Source organism: Equus asinus, chromosome 7, assembly GCF_041296235.1.
Source record: "Equus asinus isolate D_3611 breed Donkey chromosome 7, EquAss-T2T_v2, whole genome shotgun sequence".
NCBI classification, from domain to species: domain Eukaryota; kingdom Metazoa; phylum Chordata; class Mammalia; order Perissodactyla; family Equidae; genus Equus; species Equus asinus.
Window position 1 is genome coordinate 48,363,319 of NC_091796.1, and position 27,644 is coordinate 48,390,962.

The 27,644-nt window shown below is 39.1% G+C and overlaps 1 protein-coding gene across 5 annotated transcripts in view; it reads right to left on the minus strand.

Annotated features, from left to right (window-relative positions):
• Nucleotides 1–27,644, minus strand: part of TTC39C (tetratricopeptide repeat domain 39C) — a 104,925-nt gene that overhangs the window by 54,686 nt on the left and 22,595 nt on the right. For all 5 annotated transcript variants that reach the window (XM_044774488.2, XM_070513293.1, XM_070513291.1 and 2 more), the window contains 2 exons: nucleotides 3,195–3,243; nucleotides 818–946 (listed from right to left, as the gene is read on the minus strand). In XM_044774488.2, the coding sequence (XP_044630423.1) occupies nucleotides 818–946; nucleotides 3,195–3,243 (178 nt within the window). The remainder of the gene's footprint in view (nucleotides 1–817; nucleotides 947–3,194; nucleotides 3,244–27,644) is intronic.

Here is a 27,644-nt window from a genome sequence, read left to right on the forward strand (position 1 = left end):
TCTCAAGCAAGTGGAGACGGTGGCTGACCTAGGGAAACTGCAGAGAGGATGGAGAGAAGCAGATGAATTCCGGGGGTATTTAAGAAAGAGAGTCAACAGGACTTGGTAATTGACTGGATTTAGGGTTTGGAGAGAAAGGAATTGTGGAAAACTCTGGCCCTTCTGGAGCACCAGGAGACGATACTCCTGGTGCACCAGTGGCTTCCTCATGGTGAACACCAAAATTAAACACAGAGGTAAGATGCCCTGGCCTCAAACGAAGGAGTAGAAGAAAAGACAATGAGGCTTTTGAACACTATAAGCAACAGACAGGTTTGTCAGCTAAATATGTGATATATGCGAGACCCATGGGCACTCCACTCCAGAAATATAAGGGTAGGAAGATGCCACTCCGAATCCTAGAACTTCTGCACTGAAAGGTGAAAGCAAAATCAAGAAAAGTGAATTACAACGTAATTGTGACTTTATTTGTAACCAAAAGCTGGTGAGGCCTGGGGAAAAGTACGTAAACGCCGGAATTCCCGAATTATGCCAAAATGCAACATATCTGAATTAGACACGTACGTGAAAGCCTCATTACAAACGCCCTTGCCACAGGGCCCATTATGGAAGAAGGTAATTTTAAGATACCAAAAGAACATGCAGTGACTGGCTCTAATGACTGCAGGGAGCTTCTATTGTTTTAAGAAATACATTTTACATAATCAAAAGCCTTAAGAAACATTTAGTGCTTTCAGTTATATCCTAAAAACCAAGTAAATGAGCAATGTTCTCCGTAAGTGGCACACAGTTGACAACCTGGAGACACAGTACTTACATTCTTCTTAATTTTGTTCTTGATTGTTTCAATTACTCCAGCCTCTTCACTTTCACATAGCTTTTCTGTAGTTTTTAAGTCATCACACGCCAACTGCATTTTTTCTTCCTCAAATGTCATCATGGCATTCTTCCAAGAAAGAAATAAGGAAAGAACAAATGAATCAGTAACTGTTTGAAAATTCAGGCCAATTTATTGCAACAAAACTCCAAACTAGGGGGAAAAAACCATTTAAATTATAAGAGTCATACTGAGGAGTCCTAGAAGGCCGAGGTGGTGCTAGCTGAAGGCGATAAGGAAGGGAGAGCTAGATACAGTGAGTTCCTTAGGTCCTTCCAAGAACCCGGTGTCCTATCTCTGCTGGTTGCAAGTTAAAGAACCAGAATGTTACGGCAAACCCTATTCACTTAAAAAAACTATAATCTCAATATAAAATAAGAATCTACTTGTATTACACTGGCATGAAAGACTACATGGTAACAAATGTTCTTACAGTTCCTGTTCTACAGTAGTTTTTTGTTATTAAATACAGTAACAAAAACCCTGTATAATTTCTGCTTGGTCCACTTAATTCAGTTTTTATAACAGAGTCTCTACCCACACACGGATCCCTGGCTGCCTCAAGTGCTGCACAAAAACGGCTAACGAAACAACAGCTAGGAGGTGCTCTGAAAATCATCGGTCTTTTCAGGGACAGCAATTCCCATGAGTTCACTTATAAGGAACTCATTTCATACTGTCCACGGTGAAAAATTCCACTGACAGCTTGTTTCCAAGCACCTGATGCTGGTAGATTTTCTTCAGGGCACATTTGACTGGGAGAGGCAAGCTTTCCTCTGCTGAAAACCTGCTACTTCCACCCAGTAGAACTGAGGTTACTGAGATGAACAGGCTACAGGGCAGAGAGGACACCAGGTTCTTGGAAGGACCTAATGAACTCACTGTATCTAGCTCTCCATTCCTTATCACATTCAGCCAGCGCCACCTTGGCATTCTAGGTCTCCTCGGATTTCTGTTCTAGACAAACCAGACCACATCCACCCGTGCCCAAATCTCCCCTCCACACTCTTCTTCCCAACCAAATCCCAATCCTGCCAGGGCCTCCTCCCCGCCCCCACCCCCGCCCCCAACCCCACTCCCCCCAGCTCCCCAGCCCCCCCCACCCCCTGCCAAGCCTGTGCAGTTACGTGGGAACTCATCCTGCCATTCCTACCCAGCACCACTTTGCTTAAGATCAAGAACTGTTTTCTTGCAAACAGTAGGCCTTAAAATTTTGTTATATTGCCTGGCAATATGAGGAAATAAATAGCTTGAATAAAAATCCATGTCACCAGAAGCCAGCTTGCTGCCTACGGTTGGGTGCTGCAAGGATGCACATGACATGCCAACATGCCCATTTGCTGACATCTTTCTAAATCTGGAATCTAAATGTTTTCTCCATTTTACTTCTCTGAGATTCTACTCGTGAATTTTTTTTGCTGTTATACAATTCTATGATGGTTTTTTAAAAAACTGTGTGTTTGAAGGTAGTTTATGTGATAAGCGTTTCTGAAAAATAAAAGCATCCAATTTTCTACATTGCCCAATTTACTTTAAAAACTAACTGCAACCTATTCTCTCAATTCCTAAATATTAATATTTGAAAATATAATAGTAACTGAAAAATTTTAGCTTTGCTAATTTAACTTGTCTTCCAGTCCACACTTATTTAATAATTTTAGAGCAAACCTTTATTATCCAAAGTCTGACTTTTTTTTTTTTTTTTAACTCTAATGCAGTTTTAATTTTTGGAAAGGTCGTTCAATTACATTTTTATTTTAAAAAGGATTTTGGTTAGGAAAAACTTAATACTCTAGAAGTAAGGTATGAGCATTTTATTTATTTATTTTTTTAAAGTCAAGGCTGACCACAAGGATTTTGTGTGTGTGTGTGCGTGTGTGTGTGTGTGAGGAAGATTGGCCCTGAGCTAACACTGCTGCTAATCTTCCTCTTTGTTTTCCTCCCCAAATCTCCCCAAGTACATAGTTGTATATTCTAGTTGTAGGCCCTTCTGGTTGTGCTACACAGGACGCTGCCTCAGCGTGCCCTGATGAGCAGTGCCCTGTCCAATCATCAGGACATGCCCAGGATCTGAACCCGAGAAACCCTGGGCCACTGAAGCGGAGCGCACGAACTTAACCATTTGGAAAAGGCTGGCCCCAGCATTTTATTGCAAAATAGGGAAGAGAAGATATCACACAGGTTTGATTAACAGGCAAAAACTTACTTCTAGTTTTAAGCTCTAAAAGTTCTGTATCTATACAGCCAGTAGCCACTAAATCCTATACTTTATACATTTGTTTCCTTCACACCAATACCTCCCCCCACATCAACTTACCAAAAAACTGACAAAGCTGGCTCCAAAACTCATTAACGGGCTATGATTTCTGTTAAGGAAACAAAATAAAATTATTTTTATTGTAAGCTGTTATTTTAAAAACAATTGATCCATCAGGATCACCACATAGTCCTAATAATTGGATAAAAGTTAAGGTCTTCAAGCCCATTAAATTACCCTAAAAAAAATTTAAAGAGGCAAGGAGGTTCACAGATCTGTCTGCCAGGATAGATTCTGCCCCTGGTCCTTCAAAGCAAGGCGAACAAGAAAGTCCAATTACAACAGAGACTGCCTCAGTAACCAATCCGACATCCGCACACACGGCCAAAGGAAGATGACTAATACCCATTTTTAAAACGCAAAACGTGTTCAAAACTTTACATACATAAAATATGTATCATTTTTAGAGTAGAGTAAAGGATTTTACCACTGAGCCAGATCTCAAAAACTCACTTATCCTATCCAAAGAACTTTAAGAACGCCTCCCAAAAGTCAGTCATTTCCCCACCGTAATACATAGTCATTATCCAATTTTACATGTAAGCCAACCAGGAAACCAAACCAAACTAACACAAATTCAATTTAAAGAATACAAACTCTCTGCTTCAAATTCACAACCAGTACAAAATCCAAATCTCTGTAAATTGCACTAAGAGAGAAAGCAAGTTTAATTGCTTTCTTGAAAAATAATTTTACTGATTTTTTATTATGTAAATAATATATCGTCATTACAAACACAGCAAGAACAATGTAGTCAGTCCCCTACTGGAAATTTAGTTTGTGTGCAAAGTGAGTGTGCATGTGTTGAGGAGGTGAGGAGTGGGTACAGCAGGGAGAACATACATATTTATATGTATATATGCATATGTACACACACAAACGTACTCAATGCCTGGATGAACATCTTTGTACATATATCTTTGCAGGCAAGTCCAAATATGTTCTTGGGATAAACTGCTAGAGGTAACATTGCTGAGTCAAATGGTATACACATGCCTTTTCCTCTCGTGGGGTGTGTGTGTATGTGTTTGGGGGGGGGCAGGGGGAGAATGGAGGATTAGAAACTCAATTTCTTTGGAATGTTAATCTTCTGCTACCATTTTTTCCCCCATCTACTTGGTACCTACTCAAATTCTACAGTGAATAATAGTTTGTTTACCCCCATTTAACAGGACACTTAAATCTACAAGAAAAAATTAGGAAGGTGAACTCACTGTGAAGATCCCCCACTAGCTCTCACACCCATAGATCTGGCTCAAACAGCACAGCTAACAGCACACTGTGCAGTCTCCAGCATCCTTCCACTCTGCCCCGGGGGAACGTTAGTTCTGCCACTCCACAGCTCTACCTAGAATACCAGTATAGGCTCCCACCCTATTATAATTTGGTTTGCATGTCAGTGTCCCCTCTAAAATGTTATTTTCAGCCTCTTATCCCTCATCATCATGCCTTACACACAAATATGCATCAGTGAAGGATGAACGACACAGAACTCTGCCTTTCAGGACAGACACATTTCCATCGGGTGCTGATTAGTGTTCCCCTTTCCTGGCTTACACATTAGCCACTTTGCCATTTGAGAAATAAAAGAAGCTGAAACTAGGGCCAGTGCTGCTACATTTGCTCCTTGTTCCTGTTCTTGACTAAAATTAGGTTTCTGAGAGCCATGGCTATTAATTATTCATGGTACCCTAGCCTAGCCCTTAGTACTTCACATACCATCTTATCACTGAAGTGAAAAGCCAGCCCAATGGAAACATTCTTCCCTCATTGAGGACTGTCTCTGTAAACCCCACAGCACTGCAGACATGAGACGCTCCATAATGACCTCGTCCACAAGCGACATCCTCTCAAGTGCTGCACACTACCCGGTGTTCCAAGAGCTTAACCGAACAACGTTCACTTGTTTAGTCCATTTGATTTTTTAACTTGACATACTTCAAGTGATCCTACATTAATTTACCTCATCTTCATCAATTTTGGCCCACACGTGTTTCTACATAAAACTTATTCATTTTGGAGACAGGGAAATGTTCCCAAAGAGTACAAGGATCATTGCTTCAAAACTGATGCTAAGGGAGGAGAAGGAAGAGGCTCCTAGCTCACTTCAACATGCTCATCATAGGAACAAATAAACAAAGACCCAAACACGAGGGGAGTGAGGGTGTTATGCAAAGGTTGAGTGTAAAGGTAAGCATCAGAACCAAAATACAAACCTTTCTAAATACCAGAGACCCAAGAAAGGAGGAGGGGGCAAGTGAAATAGACCACGTAGTGAACGTGCCACGTAATCAAAAGAAGGGAGCATATACACATACTCAGTGATATTGAAAAAAATAATGGCAGGATAACCCATAAAGTTTTGTAAAACATGGATACCTACAAAGTGAGGGAGGGAACAGGGATAGAGAAACAAGGATAGAAATGAAGCTTCTTTGTATGTACTTTGTCATGTTGATTTGACTTTGGAACCATGTAAATGTTGTACATCACAATAACACCAAATTAAATTTTAATAACACAACCCCTAAAAATAAAAACTAAAATGAATTACATGTACTTAAATGCAAATCCAGTTGGTACCATAACCACACAGAGCAGAACTGTTCCAAGCGGCTTTAAAACACAGTAATGTGACGGCACATCTCTATTATGAAACATCCTTAAAAACAGACCCCAAAAGATGGCAAAAAACATTTAATTTCTTTTCAGTAATCATATTTCTACCAGTCAAGTTGTAATTGTTATTCTAAGGCTGCTGGATAGGTAGTCTGTGATAAAGCAATGTGTAGGTATGTTGGTGTTTGTTGAGACACAGGATTTTGTGCATAGAAAAAAAAAAACAAAGTTAATTAAAAATCTTAGATTCCAGAATACAAACAGGAAAAGCAATGCAAACTCAATGGATTTTTTATCTTAAGAAAAAAAAAATACATCTTTTCTAGCTCTGTCTACTGGAAAAGACTAGAAACAACGACCACTGAGTGGCATTACGCATGCCTGGCACCCTCTCTAAATACACTGTGTAAAAGAGACCACCACTCCTTGAAGAAATGGTTGATTCCAGGTCAGAGTCAAGAAATGTTCAAGAGCCTGGAATCTCTTGTTACCGCAGAAAGCAAAGAAGTCATAAAAAATATACTAGGGCCTTGAAGAGGTTCCCACTTGCCAAACATGGAACAATTTGATCATCAATAAGGATAAAAAACGGCAATGGATTGAAATACCAAATAAGTTTAAACCGTAAGTTCATAATGATACTTTTAATTAAAAAAAGAAAAAACAACTTCACTGGTTGCCTATGGAGAATCTTAGAGAACCAACTCATTATTTTGAAAACTGATAAAAAAAGGGAAAGAATAAGCATTTATCCTGCTGTTTCTCTCTGGACTCAGACTAATTAGTTGGGAGAAGGGTTCTCTTTACAAAAATATCCTAGGCTAAAAAATAAAATGCAGGGGGTGGGCCCAGTGGTGTAGTGGTCAAGTCTGCAGGCTCTGCTTTGGCAGCCTGGGGTTCACAAGTTCAGATCCTGGACACGGACCTACACACCATTCATCAAGCCATGCTGTGGCAGTGTCCCACATACAAAAAAATAGAGGAAGACTTGCATAGATATTAGCTCAATGACAATCTTCCTCAAGCAAAAAGAGGAAGATTGGCAAGAGATGTTAGTTCAGGGCCAATCTTCCTCACCAAAAAAAAAGAAAAAAGAAAAAGAAAATGATAGAATCAGAGCCTCTCATTTTTCAGATCTAATGAATTAATGTATATGGGCAGTGATCATAAAGACAAGGGAACATATTAAACACCATGTTGATACAATCAGCAAAATCCAAGCTGTGGGAAATTCTACAAGACAAAATAGATCCTAGATTCTTCAACAACAATACAACAGTATATGGGGAATAAAGAGATTGAAAGGGATCTCTAAAATAAAAGGAATATAAAACAACAGACAAATAAAGACACATATAAGAGATATATAAAACAGCAAATATATATACATACACATATACACACACATATACATAAATACCTACGTACACACAGTAGCAACAATTAGAAAATGAAACTTAAAGATTATCATTCACAATAGCACCAAAATATTAATTATCTAAAGATAAATCTAACAAAAATGTGCAATGTCCCTACACTGAAAACTCGAAACATTACTAAGAAAAATTAAAGTCTTAAATCAGGGTTTCTCAACAGTGGCATTCTTAACATCTTGGGCTGGATAATTCTTTGTCATGGGGGCTGCCCTATGTGTTATAGGACATCGAGCAGCATCCCTGTCCTCCACCTGTAAGATGCCAATAGTACACAGCCACCCACCAGAGATGTGAAACCCCAAATGTCTCCAGACATTGTCAAAGGTCCTCTGGGGCTAAAATAGACCCTGGTTGTGAACCACCAACCTAAATAAAGAGAATCACAATTCCTATGGATTGGAAGGCTCAACATGGCTAAGATGCTAATTTCTCTTAAACTGAACTACAGCTTCAATGCAATCAATCTCAAGCAAAATCCACGGGGTGTGTGAGTATGAGTGAGTGTGTGAGTTTGTGTGTGTGTTTGTGTGTTTTGAAAGGTTGATTATAAAATTTATATGTAATAACAAAATAATTAGAATGTTCAAATCAAATTTAAAGAACAACAACAAATCTGGAGATCTACATTACCCAACAACAAAACTTAATTAAAATTAAGAATTTCTGTTTACTCTTAGGAGATTGAAAAACGCAAATCAGAAACCAGGAGGAGATATTTGCAATACACATATCCAACAACAAGCCCATCTTCAGAATATATAAAGAACACCTGTGAATCGGTAAAAGTGACTGACAACTCAGCAGAAAATGAGCAAAAGTCTTAATAGGCACTTCACAAAAGAGGATATCCAGAAGTCAATAAGAATATTAAAAAGTGCTGAAAAGCATTCGTTGTCAGGGAAATACAAATTAAAACCACAATGAGATACCACTACACTCTCATCTGATTGGCCATACTTACATGCACTGACAATACCAGAGTTAGTGAGGATATGAAGCAACTGGAACTCTCATATATTGTCCAGGAGCATCCTAAAATTAAACATATGCCCACTCTATGATCCAGTAACTTCACTGCTGGGTATACATATACACAACGAAATCGAATTATTATGTCCCCAAAAGACATGTATGGTATGTTAACAGTAGTGTTATTCATAGTAGCCTCAAACTGGAAACAATTCAAATGTCCATCAACACTAGAATGGATCAAATAATTGCAGTATATTCATTCAAAGGAATAGTTCACAGCTATGAAAAAGAACAAATTGAATATGTGTCTTCAAATGTAATTTTATCCCCCAAACACAGTGGCAATGGATAGAATTTTTTTGGTTTCTCTGAAAATGTTGTCCACATACATAATGTTGAATTCTTAGAAGAATTCTCCAAAATGACTTTTCCCCTCTTCAAATGTAAAAATCCAGGGCCACCTGAACCTAATCAGCCCAAAGTAGTCCTCCTCATCTGTCACTGCAGCCTGAGACCTCGGACCTGAGGGGTGAAGAGATAGGCATATAAATTCACCCCTGTATGCTCTTAAGGGAGCTCTGCCATGCTGCTCATGTGACCCACGCTGTTTTAAGAATCACAGTACCAGAGAACCACGTAAGTTAACTTCATACAATCACCAAGCAAGCATTACCAAATGCCTCTCTAGAAGCCTGTCCCCTTGCCTTCAGAAACAACTTTTGCTAACAGGACAAATGATGTCCTCTGCCTTCGCTGGTATCTCCAAAAATGGGCTTTAAGGGGACAAAACTGCTTCAGTATTTCATTTTTCTTTCTGAAAGTAAAGTACAATAATGCCAACAGAAGAAAAAAGCTAAATGCATGAAGTCATTCATTGGAACATTATCCAGAATAGGGAAAACCCGAGTTTAAAAAAAACTGTCTCCATAGAGGAAAACCTTCATGACATTGGATCTGGCAACAATTTCTTTGACACCAAAAGCATAAGCAACAAAAGTTAAAATACACAAATTGGACTATATCGAAATAAAAACCTTCTGTGCCTCAAAGGACACAATCGACAGAGTGAAAAGGCAACCTATGGAATAGGAGAAAAATATCTGCAAATCATTTACAGTCAGGCCTCGCTTAATGACGGGTATGTGAGAAATGTGTTGTTAGGCGATTTTGTCATTGTGCGAACATCACAGAGTATACTTACACAAATATATATAGTATAGCCTACTACACACCTAGGCTGTATGGTACTAATCTCATGGGACCATCATCGTATACGTGGTCCATTGTTGACCAAAACGTCCTTATGTGGTGCATGACTGTATTTGATAAGGGGTTAATATCCAGACTATAGAAAGAACTCCTATTACTCAACAACAAAAAAACAAACAATCCAATTAAAAAGTGGACAAAGGACATGAATAGACATTTCTCCAAAGAAGATATACAAATGGCCAACATGTACATGAAAATATGCCAACATCACTTATCATTAGGGAAATGCAAATAAAAACCACAATGAGATACCACCTCATACCCATGAGGATGGCTACTATCAAAATAACAAAAAATAACAAGTGTTGGCAAGGATGTGGAGAAAATGGAACACTTGCGCACTGTTGGTGGGAAAGTAAAATGGTGCAGCCACTATGGAAAACAGTATGGCAGTTCCTCAAAAATTTAGAAATAGAATTACCATATGATCCAGCAATTCCAATTATGGGTATATATCCCAAAGAACTGAAATGAGGAACTCAAACAGATATCTGTATACCTGCATTCTCGCAGCATTATTCACAATAACCAAAAGAGGAAGCAACCCCAGTGTCCATTAACGGATGAATGGATAAACAAAACGTGGTATATACATCCAATGGAATATTATTCAGTCTTAAAAAGGAAGGAAATTCTGACACATGTTGCAACATGGATGAATCTTGAGGACACTTTGCGAAGTGAAATAAGCCAGTCATAAAAAGAAAAACACTATATGATTCCATTTATATGAGGTACGTAGAGTAGTCAAATTTAGAGATAGAGTAGAATGGTGGTTGCCAGGAGCTGGGTGGAGGAGGGAAAAAGGAGCTGTTGTTTAACAGGCGTAGAGTCTCAGTTTTGCAAGATGAAAAGAGTTCTGGAGATGAGATGCACAACAATGTGAAGGTACTTAACACTACTGAACCGTACTCTTAAAAATGGGCAAAATGGTAAATTTTATGTTCTGTATATTTTACCACAATTAAAAATGTTTTGAAAATGGGAAAAAACAGTCTACAATAGAATAAATGCCTCATAAAATAACCAGATGGAATATTATGACCTAGAAAAATGCCTGATAAAATTTAATGTAAAAACAAAAGTTCTCTGTACACTATGTTCCAATATGTATGGACAATAAAAAATGAGTATGTGTTGTGAGGGGCAATAAGATTAAACGAGATTCCCTCAAGGACAAACTGTGTGCATGTGGGGGGATAAACAGACACGACTAAAACTACATTAATCACCATCTCTGTTTCAGTAGTGTCACCAAAGATATCCTCCCTACATTTAGACACCCTTCAGAGAGAAAAATGCATCACTTAAGTCAATTTACTCTTTCCAAATACTCCCTGTGATTCAGTTGCTGCCCTGATACAATTTCTCAACAGAATATATCGTCTAGTCAACCAAATAGAATAATAGGGAGATTCAGTACCAAAACAGCCAAAGCCTGCTTACATGGGAGTGACTTCCTCACTCATGGCAAACTGAGGGTTGGCTGTGCCCACTGTGACCCAGGGTACTGTCAGCACAGGCTAATCCTGAAACGGCCCCAAAAGAAGCAAAGAGAGAGACACTCACATGAGGCTCCTCCCCAAAACAGTCCCTGATTGTTTTCCAAAACCAAATGCAAACGACTTGGGGATTGCTTCTTATATTATCTATGTAAGTAGTGTAAACAAGATGTTAAATGCACCCTCTTCAAAATAAAAAGAAGAAAGAAGGCCAGTAGGACATCAACTAAAACCACACATTTTCTTGCTATTTGAACTAATTACCTTATTTAAATTTTTTTTCATTTTTAATAGTGAAATCTTCCCTCTATCTCGCTGACTCCTCCCCACCCTACCAAGAAAAATAATAAATAAAAGGCTTTATTTATAATAAGGAGCTTAATGAAAGGTGAGTTGAAAACTAAAATATGTTGCAGTCAGTACTAAAGAGAGAGAGCGCTGAGATGTCTAAACTTCTCAAGACCCCGTCCGCCTGAATGCAGACCTCACTGAACTTGTACTTGCGGTTCCTGGGCAATTGGCTTAATTTTTATCACCCTGTATTTCAAGTTCTCAAACTTTGAGAACACTGTGTTAACAATCAATAGATAAGATTAATTTGATTCTTCTGCAATGAACTCTGTTTTCCAAATTTATTGAACTTACTTTTTAACATCACCCAAAAATGGGAAACTATTATGGTGAGCTACTTGGAGACCTCAAGTTTAATTTGAAGATGTGGCAGCAATAATAAAGGAATGTCTGGCCTGTCAGTGCCAAGAGCATAAAAGTTTTTACCACTCAACGACCAGAGAGACTGAAAGATTTCTCTCTACTCAGACAGTGAGAGCAAGGAAGAACAGGGACGTTTTCAGCACCTCATTCTTGCAGCATTCATTCAACATTTATTAAAGAGAGCATCTAGCACATGCAGAAAAGGAAAAGGCACCTCAGAAGTGATGAAGGAAAAACTCTAAACCAAAAGTTTAGGAAGAAAAGTACCCTGTTCCCTCAGATGGTGGCTGAGGAAAATAAAACATGAAAAGGTTTGTTTAGAAGGTTTTCTTTACATGATTTATAATGGTTATTAACAATATTTTTTCAAAAGGAAAAATCTATTCTGAAAGCACCTTAGTTAAAAAGTACTACAAACGCTTCCTTTATGTGTTACATAGAACATCCCTAGAGGTTTCATATATAACTGGAGAGCATCAGTGGAACGTCCCCTTTTGAAGCTTGTTATGGTTTTTCTCGAAAGTTAAATCACTTCCATAGAAATATCAGTGGATCTATCCCATTCACTAAGTACCAACCTCCCCACAGGTCTGAGAGGTACCCAGGTCCATGCACCTCCCTGCTCCACATCTTCTAATTCTCTATGATCAAATTCCGGTTCTAAAGTGGTTTCCCATAGCGCACAGTTGACTCTGAGCCTCCTTGGTGAAGGATTAAAATGTCAACCCCATCCAAGTCAAATGATTAAGAAATCAGGCCCAACAAAAGAAATACAAGTTACTATCAAAGTCAAAGAAATAACACTGGTTTTCCAGGTTGCTCCTTTTTTCCATCAAAGTTATCTAAAAGGAAACTGTACATTTTTTTTTCCAAAAAACATTTAAAAAAAAATGGATGTTTAATTGTAAAATCACATATCCCAGTCATAACCAGATAATGTTCTGCAGACTAAAAGTAGATCAAAAGCGACCTCTCCTATACATGAGGCTATAAGAAAAGTTCTAATCTAGTTTTGTTTCATTCATCCATTCAAAATATATTTGCTGGGGCTGGCCCTGTGGCTGAGTGGTTAAGTTCGTACGCTCTGCTGCAGGCAGCCCAGTGTTTCGTTGGTTCAAATCCTGGGCACGGTCATGGCACTGCTCATCAAACCACGCTGAGGCAGCGTCCCACATGCTACAACTAGAAGGACCCACAACGAAGAATATACAACTATGTACCGGGGGGCTTTGGGGAGAAAAAGGAAAAAAATTAAAAAATCTTTAAAAAAAAAAATATATATATATATATATATTTGCTGAACACTAAGTATACAGCAGGCACTGTGCTATGCAGAGGAGATACAAAGATGAACAAGAACACGCCTGCTCTTGACGGAGCCTACACAGTCCAGTTTGGCTGCTAGAAAGAAACAGTCCAATAATGATAAACAGTGACAGAAAGTGGGTAGATTGTTAATTTTACTCACAAAGTCATCCTTTGTTACCATACTTTTTGTGGATGAATGAGGCTTCCTCTAACATCCTACTTGATGGAAAAAAGGCTACTTTCCATCTTTGATTTTCTCTTCTCTAGTGTTCTTTTTTAAGAGGATACATTAATAAGCCTCCAATCACTCTCCATCACACCTCTATATTTTAATTCTCTACAGAGCAATTAGTACTATTTGATATCTATCCCATTATTTATTTATTTGTTTGAAGACTGGAAGCTCCATGAGAGTGGGAACCCCATCTCTGCCATGTGCTGCTGTCCTGACCACATAGGATAGAACCTGTCATGTGAACGGCTCCCAATACACATCTGCTTAAGAAACCAACCATCTCCACACTTCACAACACTTCATCTGATGGACCTTCCTTCCCAGATTCAAAAAGAATTACCAGATAGAAGATCACCATCAACCCAAGCCCATAAAAACTGCTTTCACTAAGAAAAATAGGGGCTGGCCCCATGGCCAAGTGGTTAGGTTTGCACACTCCACTTCAGCAATCCGAGGTTCACGGGGTCAGATCCTGGGTGTGGACCTACGCACCACTTGTCAGGCCACGCTGTGGCTGCATCCCACAGAGAAGAACTATAAGGACTTACAACTAGGATGTACAACTGTGCACTGGGGCTTTGGGGAGAAAAAAATTAAAAAAAGAGGAAGACTGGCAACAGATGTGAGCTCAGGGCCAATCTTCCTCACCAAAAAAAAAAAAAGCATTAAAAGAAAAGAAAAGAAATCTTTGGGGGGAAAAAAAAGAGAAAAATGAATGTGCTTGTCTCCTTTATCAGAAGATAGCAGGGGAGATTTCACTGAAAGGCTCTCTTACTTTTCAGATACAATTCAAAATGTGATCCTTGGGGAACTTCTTATCCGAAGGACAGCAGATCATCGTCATCAATGTTTATCATTCAGTTTATGACTGTTTGATGAAGAGTGCTTGAAATAGGTCCAGTCTTCTGTTCAGACTTGTTTTTATCAGGTAACCCCCTTCTTGGGGATCTGGGAGTCTTCAGTGCACCACCAGCTGGCCCCAGGGGCACCCCAGGCCTGGAGGGATGCCAGTCCCCAGGGAGTGGCAGCTCGTGTGTGTGCAGTGACAGTCACACTCACAGCCCCTAGACTGTCTTACTGTTTACCTTTGTTACGTTAACCGCTTGTGATGTGGCCTTGCATCTTATCAGAAAAGACCTTGTAATTCACTGTCTGGTGCCACGAAGCCACAGAAGACTCTCACTGGAAGCAGTGAAGCCATCAGCTTGTGACGCAGCATGGGAGGACTTCTGGAGGGCAGGCTGAGACTCTGGGTCTCCCCCCACATACAGAGAGAATATACAGGAGCCTCGATGGTCTGTTCCCACACGTGAAGCGGGAACTATCTACAGATAGATCATCAATGAGCTGCTGAACCCAGCACTCTCAGTACTCAATGAGTACTTGCTGAATGAATGAACAAATAAATGAATGAGTGAATCAGTGAACAAGTAAAAACTAACTAGGTCCTTGATCCTTACCTCCTATGGACAATTGTTCTGATCAATGCATTTCTAGGATGTACGGACATTAGGAATGCATCCCCTGCATATGGCAAGACACCCCTCAAAGCCACCATGGTAATTTAAAATACAGACTGGTTCTACCACTGTCTGGCAAAAACAGAATTCCAGTTTTTCAGCTTGTTCCTGGTAACTTGCAAAGGAAGAGCTAACAAATGCAGGGGTATGCCTCAGAACGTGGGGTGGAGGAGATTTGGGGAAAAACCATGAAAGAGAAATGGTGACCAGGACAGAGGACATGGAGTACGTGGCCTGGAGTGGGAGGCTGGAGAGCCAGCGGCCCAGAGAGCTGGGTGCTACCCCTCACAGGGTCCCAAATGGTAGCCCAGCGCCCAGCCAGCCAGGCCTGTGAGGAGGGAGATGAGAGACTAAGACAGTGAAATGGAAGAGAGTTTGGCCCTGAGGCACCACTTTTAACTTCCAAATGATTCCTTGAGTGAGAATTAACTGGTCTAATTAATATGATTATTTAGCAATAGACTATTTAGTAAGTTGATATTTAGGAAACAAAATATATGCATAAAAATTAAGTTTGTCTGGAGACAAGAACTGGGAAAATATTGTGTTTCCATTTTATTTCCTTTTCCATTATTATTTTATCCTGTAAAATTTCCAAATCAAGGTAAAGACAATGAGAAGGGAATATCATGCTCTCTTGCTTTGGACTTTGGCACACAGGGTCCTGGGGTCACTGACCTTCCACTTCTTTTCTCACTGGCTCCTGCTCATCCTCCAGGCCTTGGTCCAAAAGGTGCTGGTTCCAGACCCCCCTTTCTGGTCCCTCCCCTAGTTGGGCTGGAGCCCTCCCCTGGGCTCACACTGCTCCTTAGCCTTCACCCTTCAGAACACTTCCCAAATACTATTACTGCTTTTCCCACTGGGATGGTGCCTATCCCAGGGCCTGCCATTTAGAATGACCTCAATGAGTACTTGCTGAATGAACGAATGAGTGAATCAATCAATGAATGAAGGAATGAGTGAATAAGTGGCCTGACAAAGAAATGAGCAAAAGAATAACTAAAAGAAGGCAGAGAAAGTGATATCTGTATGTTGAGTTCATTAAAGGTAGTTCTGTGATAGGTGAAACTGTTTCATTTCATATTGTAAAGCTGTTTTACTGAGTAAAGAAATTCATTAAATAGTGCCTGGCATATAGTAGGTAAAATATAATTATTTACTGAATGAGATTAATAAATAATTAATTGGTTTAAATGAAGAAAACATAAAGAAGATACTCCCAGAAACAGGATTAAAACTTGCATAGACCCTGGAGTACACAAAATACTTAAAAGGATTTCCCATGTTTATTGTTAGCTCTCCTTAAAACATCATTCCTCAAGTATATTTCTTGAATTGTTCACCTGTAGGACTCTGAAAAATATTTACGGTGGCATTAAAAAGACAGCTTCTTGGAGCTGGCCCCATGGCCTAGAAGTTAAGTCTGGGGTGCTCCACTTTGGCAGCCCAGGTTCAATTCCACTCATAGGTGGCTATGCTGTGGTGGCAACTCACATACAAAATAGAGAAAGAATAGCACGGATGTTAGCTCAGGGTGAATCTTCCTCACCAAAAAAATAACCCCCAGCATCTAAAACTAGGACTCCTTTTATTACATAATTATTAAATTTTCTCTGGAGTTGGCAAACATCTTAAGAAGTACATAATCATGCATTGATGTGTTCATTTTATAATTGTATTTTTTAAATGTAACAATTTAGGGGCTGACCCCATGGCCGAATGGTTGGGTTTGCATGCTCTGCTTCAGCAGCCCAGGGTTTCGCTGGTTTAGATCCTGAGCACAGACATGGCACCGCTCATCAGGCCATACTGAGGCAGTATCCCACATGCCACAACTAGAAGCGCTCACAACGGGGGTGTACAGCTATGTACTGGGGGGCTTTGGGGAGAGGAAGAAGAAGAAAAGAAAAAAAAAAGACAGGCAACAGATTTTAGCTCAGGTGCCAATCTTTATAAAAAAAATTTTAACAATGTGAAATTTAAATAGTTAGAAGTGGTTTTCACAAAGAATATGTTCTACAATAGAAAATAACAAATCTATTTTTTACCTAAACACTTATAGTCAACCCCAGCCTAAAAAGAACTCCCTGGGAGTGACGTCAGCGACATGGCAGAGTGAGCTCACCTGGGAGTCTCTCCCCTCCAAATTACAACCAAAAGGAGCAACCGCATTCCAACCAAAAAAAATCCTAACAACAGAAATCGTCAGAGACCCACAGTAGCCAAATGATGGAGGGCAGAGAGGCTGGAGCCACCCTGGGAGGAGCTGGAACAGGGTTAGAGAGAATTTTAACCCCTCCCCTAGAGACTGGGATCACTGCGGTGGGTGACGAAAGGCACAGAGGAGAGGGCCATGTGTCCGCAGGATGGTTCAGGACTCCCAAAGACCCACACAGTGGAAATCCTTTAAACTGGGGAAAGCTTTCACTTGGGGGGACCTCATCAAGCCAGGACCCCAGGAAACCAAAGAGCGAGAGCTGATAGGAATTCAGGTCTGTGCGAGAGAAAGTGCCCCTCCTCTCCCAACCCACGCTGTGCACCACCATCGCAGCTGAAGGCGGAGGGCTCAGAACACACGGCTCTCGACTCCTATCTACTGGCGCCATGCCCTAACTGCAAACAAATAATAGAATTATGCACAAAAACCGCTCCTCTACCATCCAGCAATTTATAAAAGCTCCAGACCAAAAGGAAAACAATAAAAACACAGAATTATGTCCTGAGGACTTGAAAATAGGTAAACTAAGTGACAATGAATTCAGAGTAGCTATCATCAAAAAACTCACTGAGGTAAAGGGAAATATAGAGAAACAGGTCAACGAGTTCTGGAGTTACTTCACAAAAGAGATTGAAACTATAAAGAAGAATCAATTAGAAATACTAGAGATTAAAAATACAATGGATCAGATAAAACAGAATATGGATTCCCTGAATGCCCGTGTAGACATCATAGAGGAGAAAATTAGCATAATCAAAGATAGACAGGCTGAATGGCTCCAGACAGAGGAAGAAAAAGAACTAAACATTAAAAAAACTGAAGGAAATCTCCGAGAAATAGCTGACTCAATGAGAAGATGCAACTGAAGAATAATTGAAAGTCCTGAGGGCGTGGAAAAGGAAAATGGAGCAGAAAGTGTGCTCAACGAAATAACAGAAGACAACTTCCCAAATCTAGGGAGAGAAATGTGTGTGGAGGAAGTTTTCAGATCTCCTAGATTTGTCATTGTAAAAAGACCTACTGCAAGGCATATAGTAGTAAAAATGGCAAAAGTGAATTACAAAGAAAGAATACTCAGGGCAGCATGGAATAAGAGATGAAAATAATAATTTAGGAGGGGAGGAGGAAAGGGACTGAATCAGTTTAGGGTAAGGAAGTAAGAGACCACCAGAAAATGGACTATGTTATGCATGAGATTCTGAATACAAACTTCAGGGTAGCCACTAAACTAAAAAATAGAACAGAGACATACATAAGGAAAAGTCTAAGAAACCCAGAATAAGAAATTGCAGAAGTCAATAAGTAGGCTAAAACACACAGGATGAGAAACAAAGGAAACGCAGGAAAACCGGAAAACGATAGACAGAATGACAGCATTAAGCCCTCATGCATCAATAATCACCCTCAATGTAAACGGACTGAACTCTCCAATAAAAAGGCACAGAGTGGCAAAATGGAAAGAACAAGATCCAACAATTTGTTGGCTCCAGAAAAAACAACTCAGCCCCAAGGACAAACACAGGCTCAGAGTGAAGGGGTAGAAGACAATACTCCAAGCTAATAGCAAACAAAAGAAAGCAGGTGTCACAATACTTATATCAGACAAAACAGATTTCAAGATAAGGCAGGTAAAGAAAGACATAGAGGGCCAATACATAATGATCAAAGGGACACTTCATGAAGAAGAAATAATGCTTATAAATATCTATGCACCTAACACAGGAGCACCAAAGTTCATAAAGCAACTATTAACAAACCTAAAAGAACATATCAAAAATAACACAATAATAGTAGGGGACCTCAACACCCCACTCACATCAATGGACAGATCATCCAGACAGAAAATCAACAAGGAAACAGTGGAGCTAAACAAAAAGCTAAAACAGTTGGACTTAACAGACATATATAGAACACTTCACCCAAAACAGCAGAATACACATTCTTCTCAAGCACGCATGGAACATTCTCAAGGATAGACCATATGTTGGGAAACAAGGCAAGCTTACACAAATTTTAAAAAATTGAAATAATAACAAGCATCTTCTCTGATCATAATGCTATAAAGCTAGAAATTAATTAGAAGAAAAAAGCTGAGAAAGGCACAAGGATGTGGAGACTAAACACTATGCTATTGAACAAGCAATGGATCGTTGAAGAAATCAAAAAATACCTGGAGACAAACGAAAATGATAACATGCAATACCAACTCATATGGGATACAGCAAAAGCTGTATTAAGAGGAAAATTCATTGCAATACAGACACAACTTAACAAACAAGAAAAATCCCAAATAAGCAATCTTAAATTACACCTAACTGAATTAGAGAAAGAACAAACAAAGACCAAAGTCAGCAGAAGGAGATAAATAATAAAAATCAGAGCAGAAATAAGTGCTATTGAAACAAAAAAGGCAGTAGAAAGGATCAATGAAACAAACAGCTGGTTCTTTGAGAAGATAAATAAAATTGACAAACCCCTAGCCAGACTTACAAAGAAAAAAAGGACAGAAAGCTCAAATAAACAAAATCAGAAATGAAAGAGGAGAAATAACAACAGACTCTGTAGAAATACTACGGATTATAAGAGAAGACCACGAAAAACTATATGCCAACAGAATGGATAACCTAGAGGAAATGGATAAATTCCTGGACTCCTACAATCTCCCAAAGCTTAGTCAAGACGAAGCAGACAATTTGAACAGACCAATCACAAGGAAAGAGATTGAAACAACAATCAAAAGCACTCCAAAGAATAAAACCCCAGGACCAGATGGCTTCCCTGAGGATTCTACCAAACTTTCAGAGAGGATTTAATACCTATCCTTTTCAAGCTATTCCAAAAAATTAGGGAGGATGGAACACTTCCTAACACATTCTATGAGGCCAACATCACGCTGATACCAAAGCCTGACAAGGACAACATGAAACTACAGGCCAATATCGCTGATGAACATACATGCAAAAATTCTCAACAAAATTTTGGCAACCTGAATTCAGCAATTCATCAAAAGGATCATACATCATGATAAAGTGGGATTCATACCAGGGACACAAGGATGGTTCAACATCTGCAAATCAATCAACGTGATACACCACATCAACAAACTGAGGAATAAAAACCACATGATCATTTCAATAGATGCAGAGAAAGCATTTGACAAGTTCCAACAGCCATTTATGATAAAAACTCTGAACAAAATGTGAATAGAAGGGAACTACCTCAACATAATAAAGGCCATAAATGACAAACCCACAGCCGATATCATACTCAATGGGCAAGAACTGTGTGCCACCCCCCTGAAAACAGGAACAAGACAGGGATACCCTCTATCACCACTCTTATTTAACATAGTACTGGAGGTTTTAGCCACAGCAATTAGGCAAGAAAAAGGAATCCAAATAGGGAGGGAAGAAGTGAAACTCTCACTGTTTGCAGATGACATGATCTTATATATAGAAAACCCCAAAGAACCCATTGGAAAACTTCTAGAAGTTATCAATAACTACAGCAAAGTTGCAGGGTATAAAATCAATTTACATAAATCAGTAGCATTTCTATACTCTAATAACAAACTAACAGTAAAAGAACTCAAGAATACAACACCATTCACAATCGCAACAAAAAGAGTAAAATACCTCAGGGTGAATTTACCTAAGGAAATGAAAGACCTACACAACGAAAATTACAAGGCTTTTCTGAAAGAAATGGATGACGACAAAAAGAGATGGAAAGACATTCCATGTACATGGATTGGAAGAATAAACATAGTTAAAATATCCATTCTACTTAAAGCAATCTACAGATTCAATGCTATACCAATCAGAATCCCAATGACATTCTTTACAGAAATAGAACAAAGAATCCTAAAATTCATATGGGGCAACAAAAGACCCCGAATTGCTAAAGCAATCCTGAGAAAAAACAACAAAGCTAGAGGCATCACAATCCCTGACTTCAAAACTTACTACAAAGCTACAGTAATCAAAACAGCATGGTACTGGTACAAAAACAGGTGCACATTTCAGTGGAACAGAATTGAAAGCCCAGAAATAAAACCATATGTCTATGAACAGCTAATCTTCGACAAAGGCACTGAGGGCATATGATGGAGAAAAGAACGTCTTTTCAACAAATGGTGCTGGAAAAACTGGAAAGCCACATGTAAAAGAACGAAAATTGACCATTCTTTTTCACCATTCATCAAAATAAACTCTAAATGGATCAAAGACCTAAAGGTGAGACCTGAAACCATAAGGCTTCTAGAAGAAAATGTAGGCAGTACATTCTTTGACATCAGTATTAAAAGGATCTTTTCAGACACCATGTCTTCTCAGACAAGGGAAACAATAGAAAGAATAAACAAATGGGACTTCATCAGACTAAAGCGCTTCTTCAAGGCAAAGGAAAACAGGAGTGAAACAAAAAAACAACCCACTACCTGGGAAAAAAATATCTTCAAGTCATACATCTGGCAAAGGCTTAATAGCCATAATATATAAAGAACTCACACAACTCAACAACAAAAAATCAAACAACCTGATCAAAAAATGGGCAGGAGACATGAACAGACATTTCTCCAAAGAAGATATACAGATGGCCAATAGGCACATGAAAAGATGTTCATCATCGCTGATCATCAGGGAAATGCAAATCAAAACTACACTAAGATATCACCTTACACCCATTAGAATGACAAAAATAACTAAAACAAATAGTAACAAATGTTGCAGAGGTTGTGGAGAAAAAGGAATCCTCATACACTGCTGGTGGGAATGCAAACTGGTGCAGCCACTATGGACAACAGTATGGAGATTTCTCAAAAGATTAAAAATAGAACTCCCATACGATCCAGCTATCCCACTACTGGGTATCTATCCAAAGAGCCTGAAGTCAGCAATTCCAAAAGTCCCATGCACCCCAATGTTCACTGCAGCATTATTTACAATAGCCAAGACGTGGAAGCAACCTAAGTGCCCATCAACAGATGACTGGATAAAGAAGATGTGGTGTATATATACAACGGAATACTACTCAGCTGTAAAAAAGAACAAAATCATCTCATTTGCAACAACATGGATGGACCTTGAGGGAATTATGTCAAGTGAAATAAGCCAGATAGAGAAGGACAATCTCTGTATGACTCCACTCATATGAGGAATTCAAAAATGTAGACAAAGAGAACAGATTAGTGGCTACCAGGGGAAAGGTGGGGTGGGGGGTGGGCACAAAGTGTGAAGGGGTGCACCTCCAACACGACTGACAAACAATAATGTACAACTGAAATTTCACAAGATTGTAACCTATCATTACCTCAATGAAAACTAAATTAAAAAAAAAACTCCCTGCATTTGAAAAGCCTACTTTTAAGAAAAAAATAAACTCAAAACAGCAATCGCTGATACTTACCATGAAAGTGAGATCTTAAAAGATAAATATGATTATGAGTTTTTAGTTTACATGATTGTAGTGCACAAGAAGACGGCAATATCTATTGAAATAAAGTTATGCTAAAACTGACTGCTATTCCAAAAGAACAGAGGTAGAAAAGTTACCTGTTTTAACTAAAACTTTACATTAAATTCAAATATTTATCACATCATTCCTTTTAAAATAAGTAATTCCAATCAGAATGGGAAAGGCCTTTAACTGCCTACTCATACAAGCATGACCGCCTTCAGGCTGTGTGCAGCCTTGCATAAATGCAAAAGGGCAGCAAGCAAAAATGCCTCATTTATTTAAGGAAGTCAGAAATAGGGTACTTAACTGAATTTAACAAAATCAATTCACTCTCACAGGCCCTTAATTGCTTATGCAACTATCTATTAATGTCTTACTCATAGCTTATCAAGTATTTCAAAACTGCAAAACTTTCTAACATATTGTGGAAAGTACACGTATGTGTTTTCCAAATTCACTGGTTTATTAGTCTCACACAAATTATTAAACTGTAACACTTTTTATTTTAGAAGAGGTATTATCAGACCACAAAATCATACATATAACTAAAGGATAAAACCCATCTACAACAGATTCTGTTCAATAACAGAATCAAAATTTTTTTTGCCAGCTTAAAGATGCTGTGCTGATATTTGGGAAAGGTACACTACAGATAAAAATAAACAGGCACTGCATCAAATAAACATGGCTAAATGAATAAGACAGTATTCTATTTTCATATGTTCTCATTATCGTCCTCTTCTGGTATTGTCGCCAATAAAGAGCTATTAAATTTTATAGTGATCTGTTATGATTCCAAATATTAAGAGTAGGGGATATTACCTTCTTCAATAGTTTAATTAGAATATCAAATAAAGTTCCATGTAAGTAAGGGTTTGTTTGGTTGGTTTTACCGTGGCTGTGGTTGTTGTGATAACATGCACAGGCTTTCCTCTCTACACCATCTGCCCTCCTGCTACAAAAAGAAATAGAGCAGGGAGGGAGGGTGGAAGAGAGAGAAGGAGAAAGGAAACAAAAAGAAATACCATACCTTAGTCTAAGAATGATATGGTCGTCATGATTTTGGAGAAGAAAAAAGTGGTATTAAATACATATTAAAGTTGAATAAGCTGTATACCATAAAAAACTCACAATTTAAGAATTCTGAGCTTATGAAAACACAAATCGATGCAAATGATGTACATCTTCTTAACAAATTGTGGACTTTTTTTTTGAGCAGGGTAGCACGAATATCATGCTAAAATTCCACATAATATAAAAGCTGATATTTACAGACAGCTAAATATTTCAGTAACAAATATCCATTACATTTTGTGACATAAAAGTCAAAAATTATTCAAAACGAAAGAAAAAAACATTCAAATGGATTTTTTCTGAAGAAGCATGGTTCACATATTACTTTGCCCATATGCATTCAAATACACAATGTAACATTTACAGTGACCGATGAGAAAATTGATGCGGAACTTTTGGAAAGTTCTATTATCTATTTTCCTATCTTTCAAGAGACTTAAAAATATTTCTAAGAACCAACCTTAAGAAAAATGAAATGCACAAAAATATTTCTACACAAAGATGTTCAACACAGTATTATATGTAATATCAAGAAATAAGACTACTGGAATGTTGAAGGATAGAAACTTTCAGCCAAATTATGATATATTCACCTAGAAAAATATTATTTTAGTCCCCCCACCAAAAAACATAATAACTAAGGAAATGCTTACTCCAGAGTGTTTGAAAAAGCACAGGCTATCAAAACTGGTCCTGAGTTAAAATCTTAACTTGATCAGGGACTAGCTATATGACCATGAACAACATACACAAACTCTCAGCCTGTTTTCCTCATTTGAAAATCTGATGTAATTACACTGCCTTATGTAAGTATAACAAACAAAAGAGAAAAGTATCTAAAATGCCTAGTTTGAAGCTTGGCACATAGTAATCATGAACAAACTAGTTACTCTGTCATGATCAGCGAAAAAGCAGAAGATAAAGCAATACGTGCAGTATGACAAACTGCATGAAAACAGTCACAAAAAGAAACATCCTAAAATGTTATCTATGAGTAGCAGGAGTAAAGAGTGATTTTTCTTTTTTCTACTTTTCTTTCTTTTCTAAATGATCAATAAATAAGCATTTATCTCCCTTGCAAGCTGAAGTTTTTAACTTAATCAACATAAGGCATAGTTTTAAAATGTACACATCAAAGTAATTTAAAATACTTAATTTTCATCCATTTATTCAAAATTATCAAAAATATCTTTTGAGCACTAGATGTGCCAAGCACTGTTCCAGGCACTGAAATAAGACTGCTTCACAGGAAGTGATGTTTCAGAGTGGAAAGACTGACGGTGAACAGTACATATTTATCACTAAATCACCAATTTTATAACTGCTCCTATCAGCACTTTTAAAAGGGTATTCTTGGCATTTATTACAGACTTCCAGAAAACAAAACTTGATATATAATAAAATTTTTTTGTTATAAATTTTCTTTAAAAAAGTCACAAGAGGGGCCAGCCCAGGGACACAGCAGTTAAGTTCCCACGTTCTGTTTTGGCGGCCTGGGGTTCGCCTGTTCAGATCCCAGTTGCAGACCTACACACTGCTTGTCAAGCCATGCTGTGGCAGGCATCCCACATATAAAGTAGAGGAGGATGGGAACAGATGTTAGCTCAGGGCCAGTCTTCCTCAGCAAAAAGAGGAGGATTGGCAGTGAATGTTAGCTCAGGGCTAATCTTCATTAAAAACAAAAAAAGTCACAAGAAAGGGCCAGCCCTGTGGTGTAGTGGTTAAGTTTGGCGTGCTCAGCTTTGGCGGCTTGGGTTCAGTTCCTGGGTGTGGACATAGACCAGTTGGCAGTGGCCATGCTGTGGCAGTGACCCACATACAAAATAGAGGAAGACTGCCACAGATGTTAGCTCAGGGTGAAACTTCCTCAGCAAAAAACAAAAACAAAAAAAAAACTTTAAAAAACTCACAAGGAGACCGTGTGTTGGAGCAGTGCTTCTCATACTCTGCTATGCATTCAAATCCCCGCTGCTAAAAGGCAGACTCTCATCCAGGTGGTCTGGGTGAGGCCTTCTACATTCTAAGGAGCCCCTAAACGATACTGCTGGACCCCAAACCATACCTTGAGTAGCAAAGTCTTAGAGGCGTTGTTAGGATTTTTGTTTCCAAAAAGTGGTAAATTAATAAGGCTGGCAGAGTTTTGCTAACTAAAATATATATTCTAATGTACCCTTTTGGAAAAGAATATTTGAAGACATCACTAATATTTTCCTACTTGAAAGAAAGAATTCTTGTATTTATTAAGTCCTGTTTTGTTGAACCAAATTTAAGATCCTATTTTCAAAAGTATTTCTCAGTCTTTCCATTACGATCGCTAGCACCTCGTCCTCCCATAGTCCTCTGGGAGTTGAGGGTCCTGTCTTTCCCTTGTTCTTCCCCTTTCCTGTTCCCTTCAGGCAAGCCTCCATCTCGGGCCTCACCTTTCAGGACTGGCGTCTCCCAAACTCTAGTCCACACCAAACTGCCACAAAAGCAGTGTTGCCCAGGGACACCTTTCAACATGCCTTCTGTCATTGACCAGCTGTCCCTTTTGACCGTCCATCAGAACAAACTACTGCCACTGCTCGACATTCCCCCAACAGTCTGGCCCTCACTGGCTTTATTTCTCCTTTCTTCTTCCAAGCAGGCTCTCTGCTCCAGCTCCGCAAATCTGACAGCCCTTGACCACTCCACAGTGCTGATCTTGTCCTCTCAGTCTTTGCACATTATCCCCTCTCCTTTTCACAACCCAATTAGAATCCTGAAAAAAATCCAGCTTTTTCCATGATGCCTCTCTGTGACCTGTACCCATGCTGTGTCCACAGACAGAAACCAGAATTCCTGGGTTTACACCATAGCTCCAACAAAACTGATTATTAAACACACACACACACTATACTCTTCCTTCTGTCAACCTCCATTACAGAAGTTTCATTCCCATAGGTGAAAATCCAATAGCTAGAGGTAGAGAGATTTGGGGCAAGAAGTTAACTTACTGTCCTGACTTGTGAGATACTAAACGTTAGAGAAAGCACTAACAAGCTTGGTGAGAACTCTCTGAAACATTTTGCAAATGCAAAACCAGTCCTTCGATCCTAAACCTGCTGTGATCACCTTAATGCCACACACCTCAGATGGTTCTCCCACCCTGAGAACGTCCTCAGGTATGCACCTGCATCTCTCCATGTGCCCTTGCTCAGGGGATTGGCCTGAGAGTTATGGCGCAGAAGCAGAATTGAGTAAGCTCTGAGTATGAGATGGCACAAGTGCATGACAACGTTGAGTATGGGACAGCATGAAGGGCCCCTCATGTTTGTGGCTTTGTGTTGAGCAGCCACAGTCCCAAGCAGCCGACTGGCAGGTCTGGGACACCTCTAGGGTGCCAGGCCTGCCACCGAGCACTTGGCCCCAGTGTCTCCAGCCCACAGCACGCTCAGAAGGCTCGAGCTTTTCTTACCTTCTTTTCTTCTTCAGTGTGTTGACTAAGTGCTCTATAACCTGCTTCTATAAGATTGAGCTCTAAGACTGGGAGGAAGAAGCAGGAAGAAAAGAATGGTATCACTGAGTAGTCTTTGATTTCACTCTTTTTTTCAACATATATTGCTTCCATTTGATTTTCAAGCTATTTCTACAAATTATATTTTCTACTACTCTTAGCTTGCTTCATAAATGTGTTATCTTTCATATGTATATATTACATAACCCCAGCTAGACTCAATTTTTTCAGGACAGAGACCGTGCCTGATTTCCTCCACAGAATTTCATTTATTTTATCACCAATGTGTACGCTGCAGGCACAGCAGACAGGAATTTTTATGAGAAGTGTAGTACATACCGCTCTCAACAATATTGAAATCAGGCCAATTAATAATCCTACACTGACATCTAAGTGTTCAAGTGGAAGGAAGAGTCACACGTCTCTCACTTTAAACTGAAAGCTACACATGATTCACCTTAGTAAGGAAGATATGTTGAAAGCCAAGGGGCCAAAAGCTAGGCCTCTTGTACCAAACAGCCAAGTTGTGAATGCAAAGGAAAAGTTCTTGAAGGAAATTAAAAGTGCTACTCCAGTGAACACACGAATGATAAGAAAGCGAAACAGCCTTATTGCTGACACAGAGAAGTTTTGGTGGTCTAGACAGAA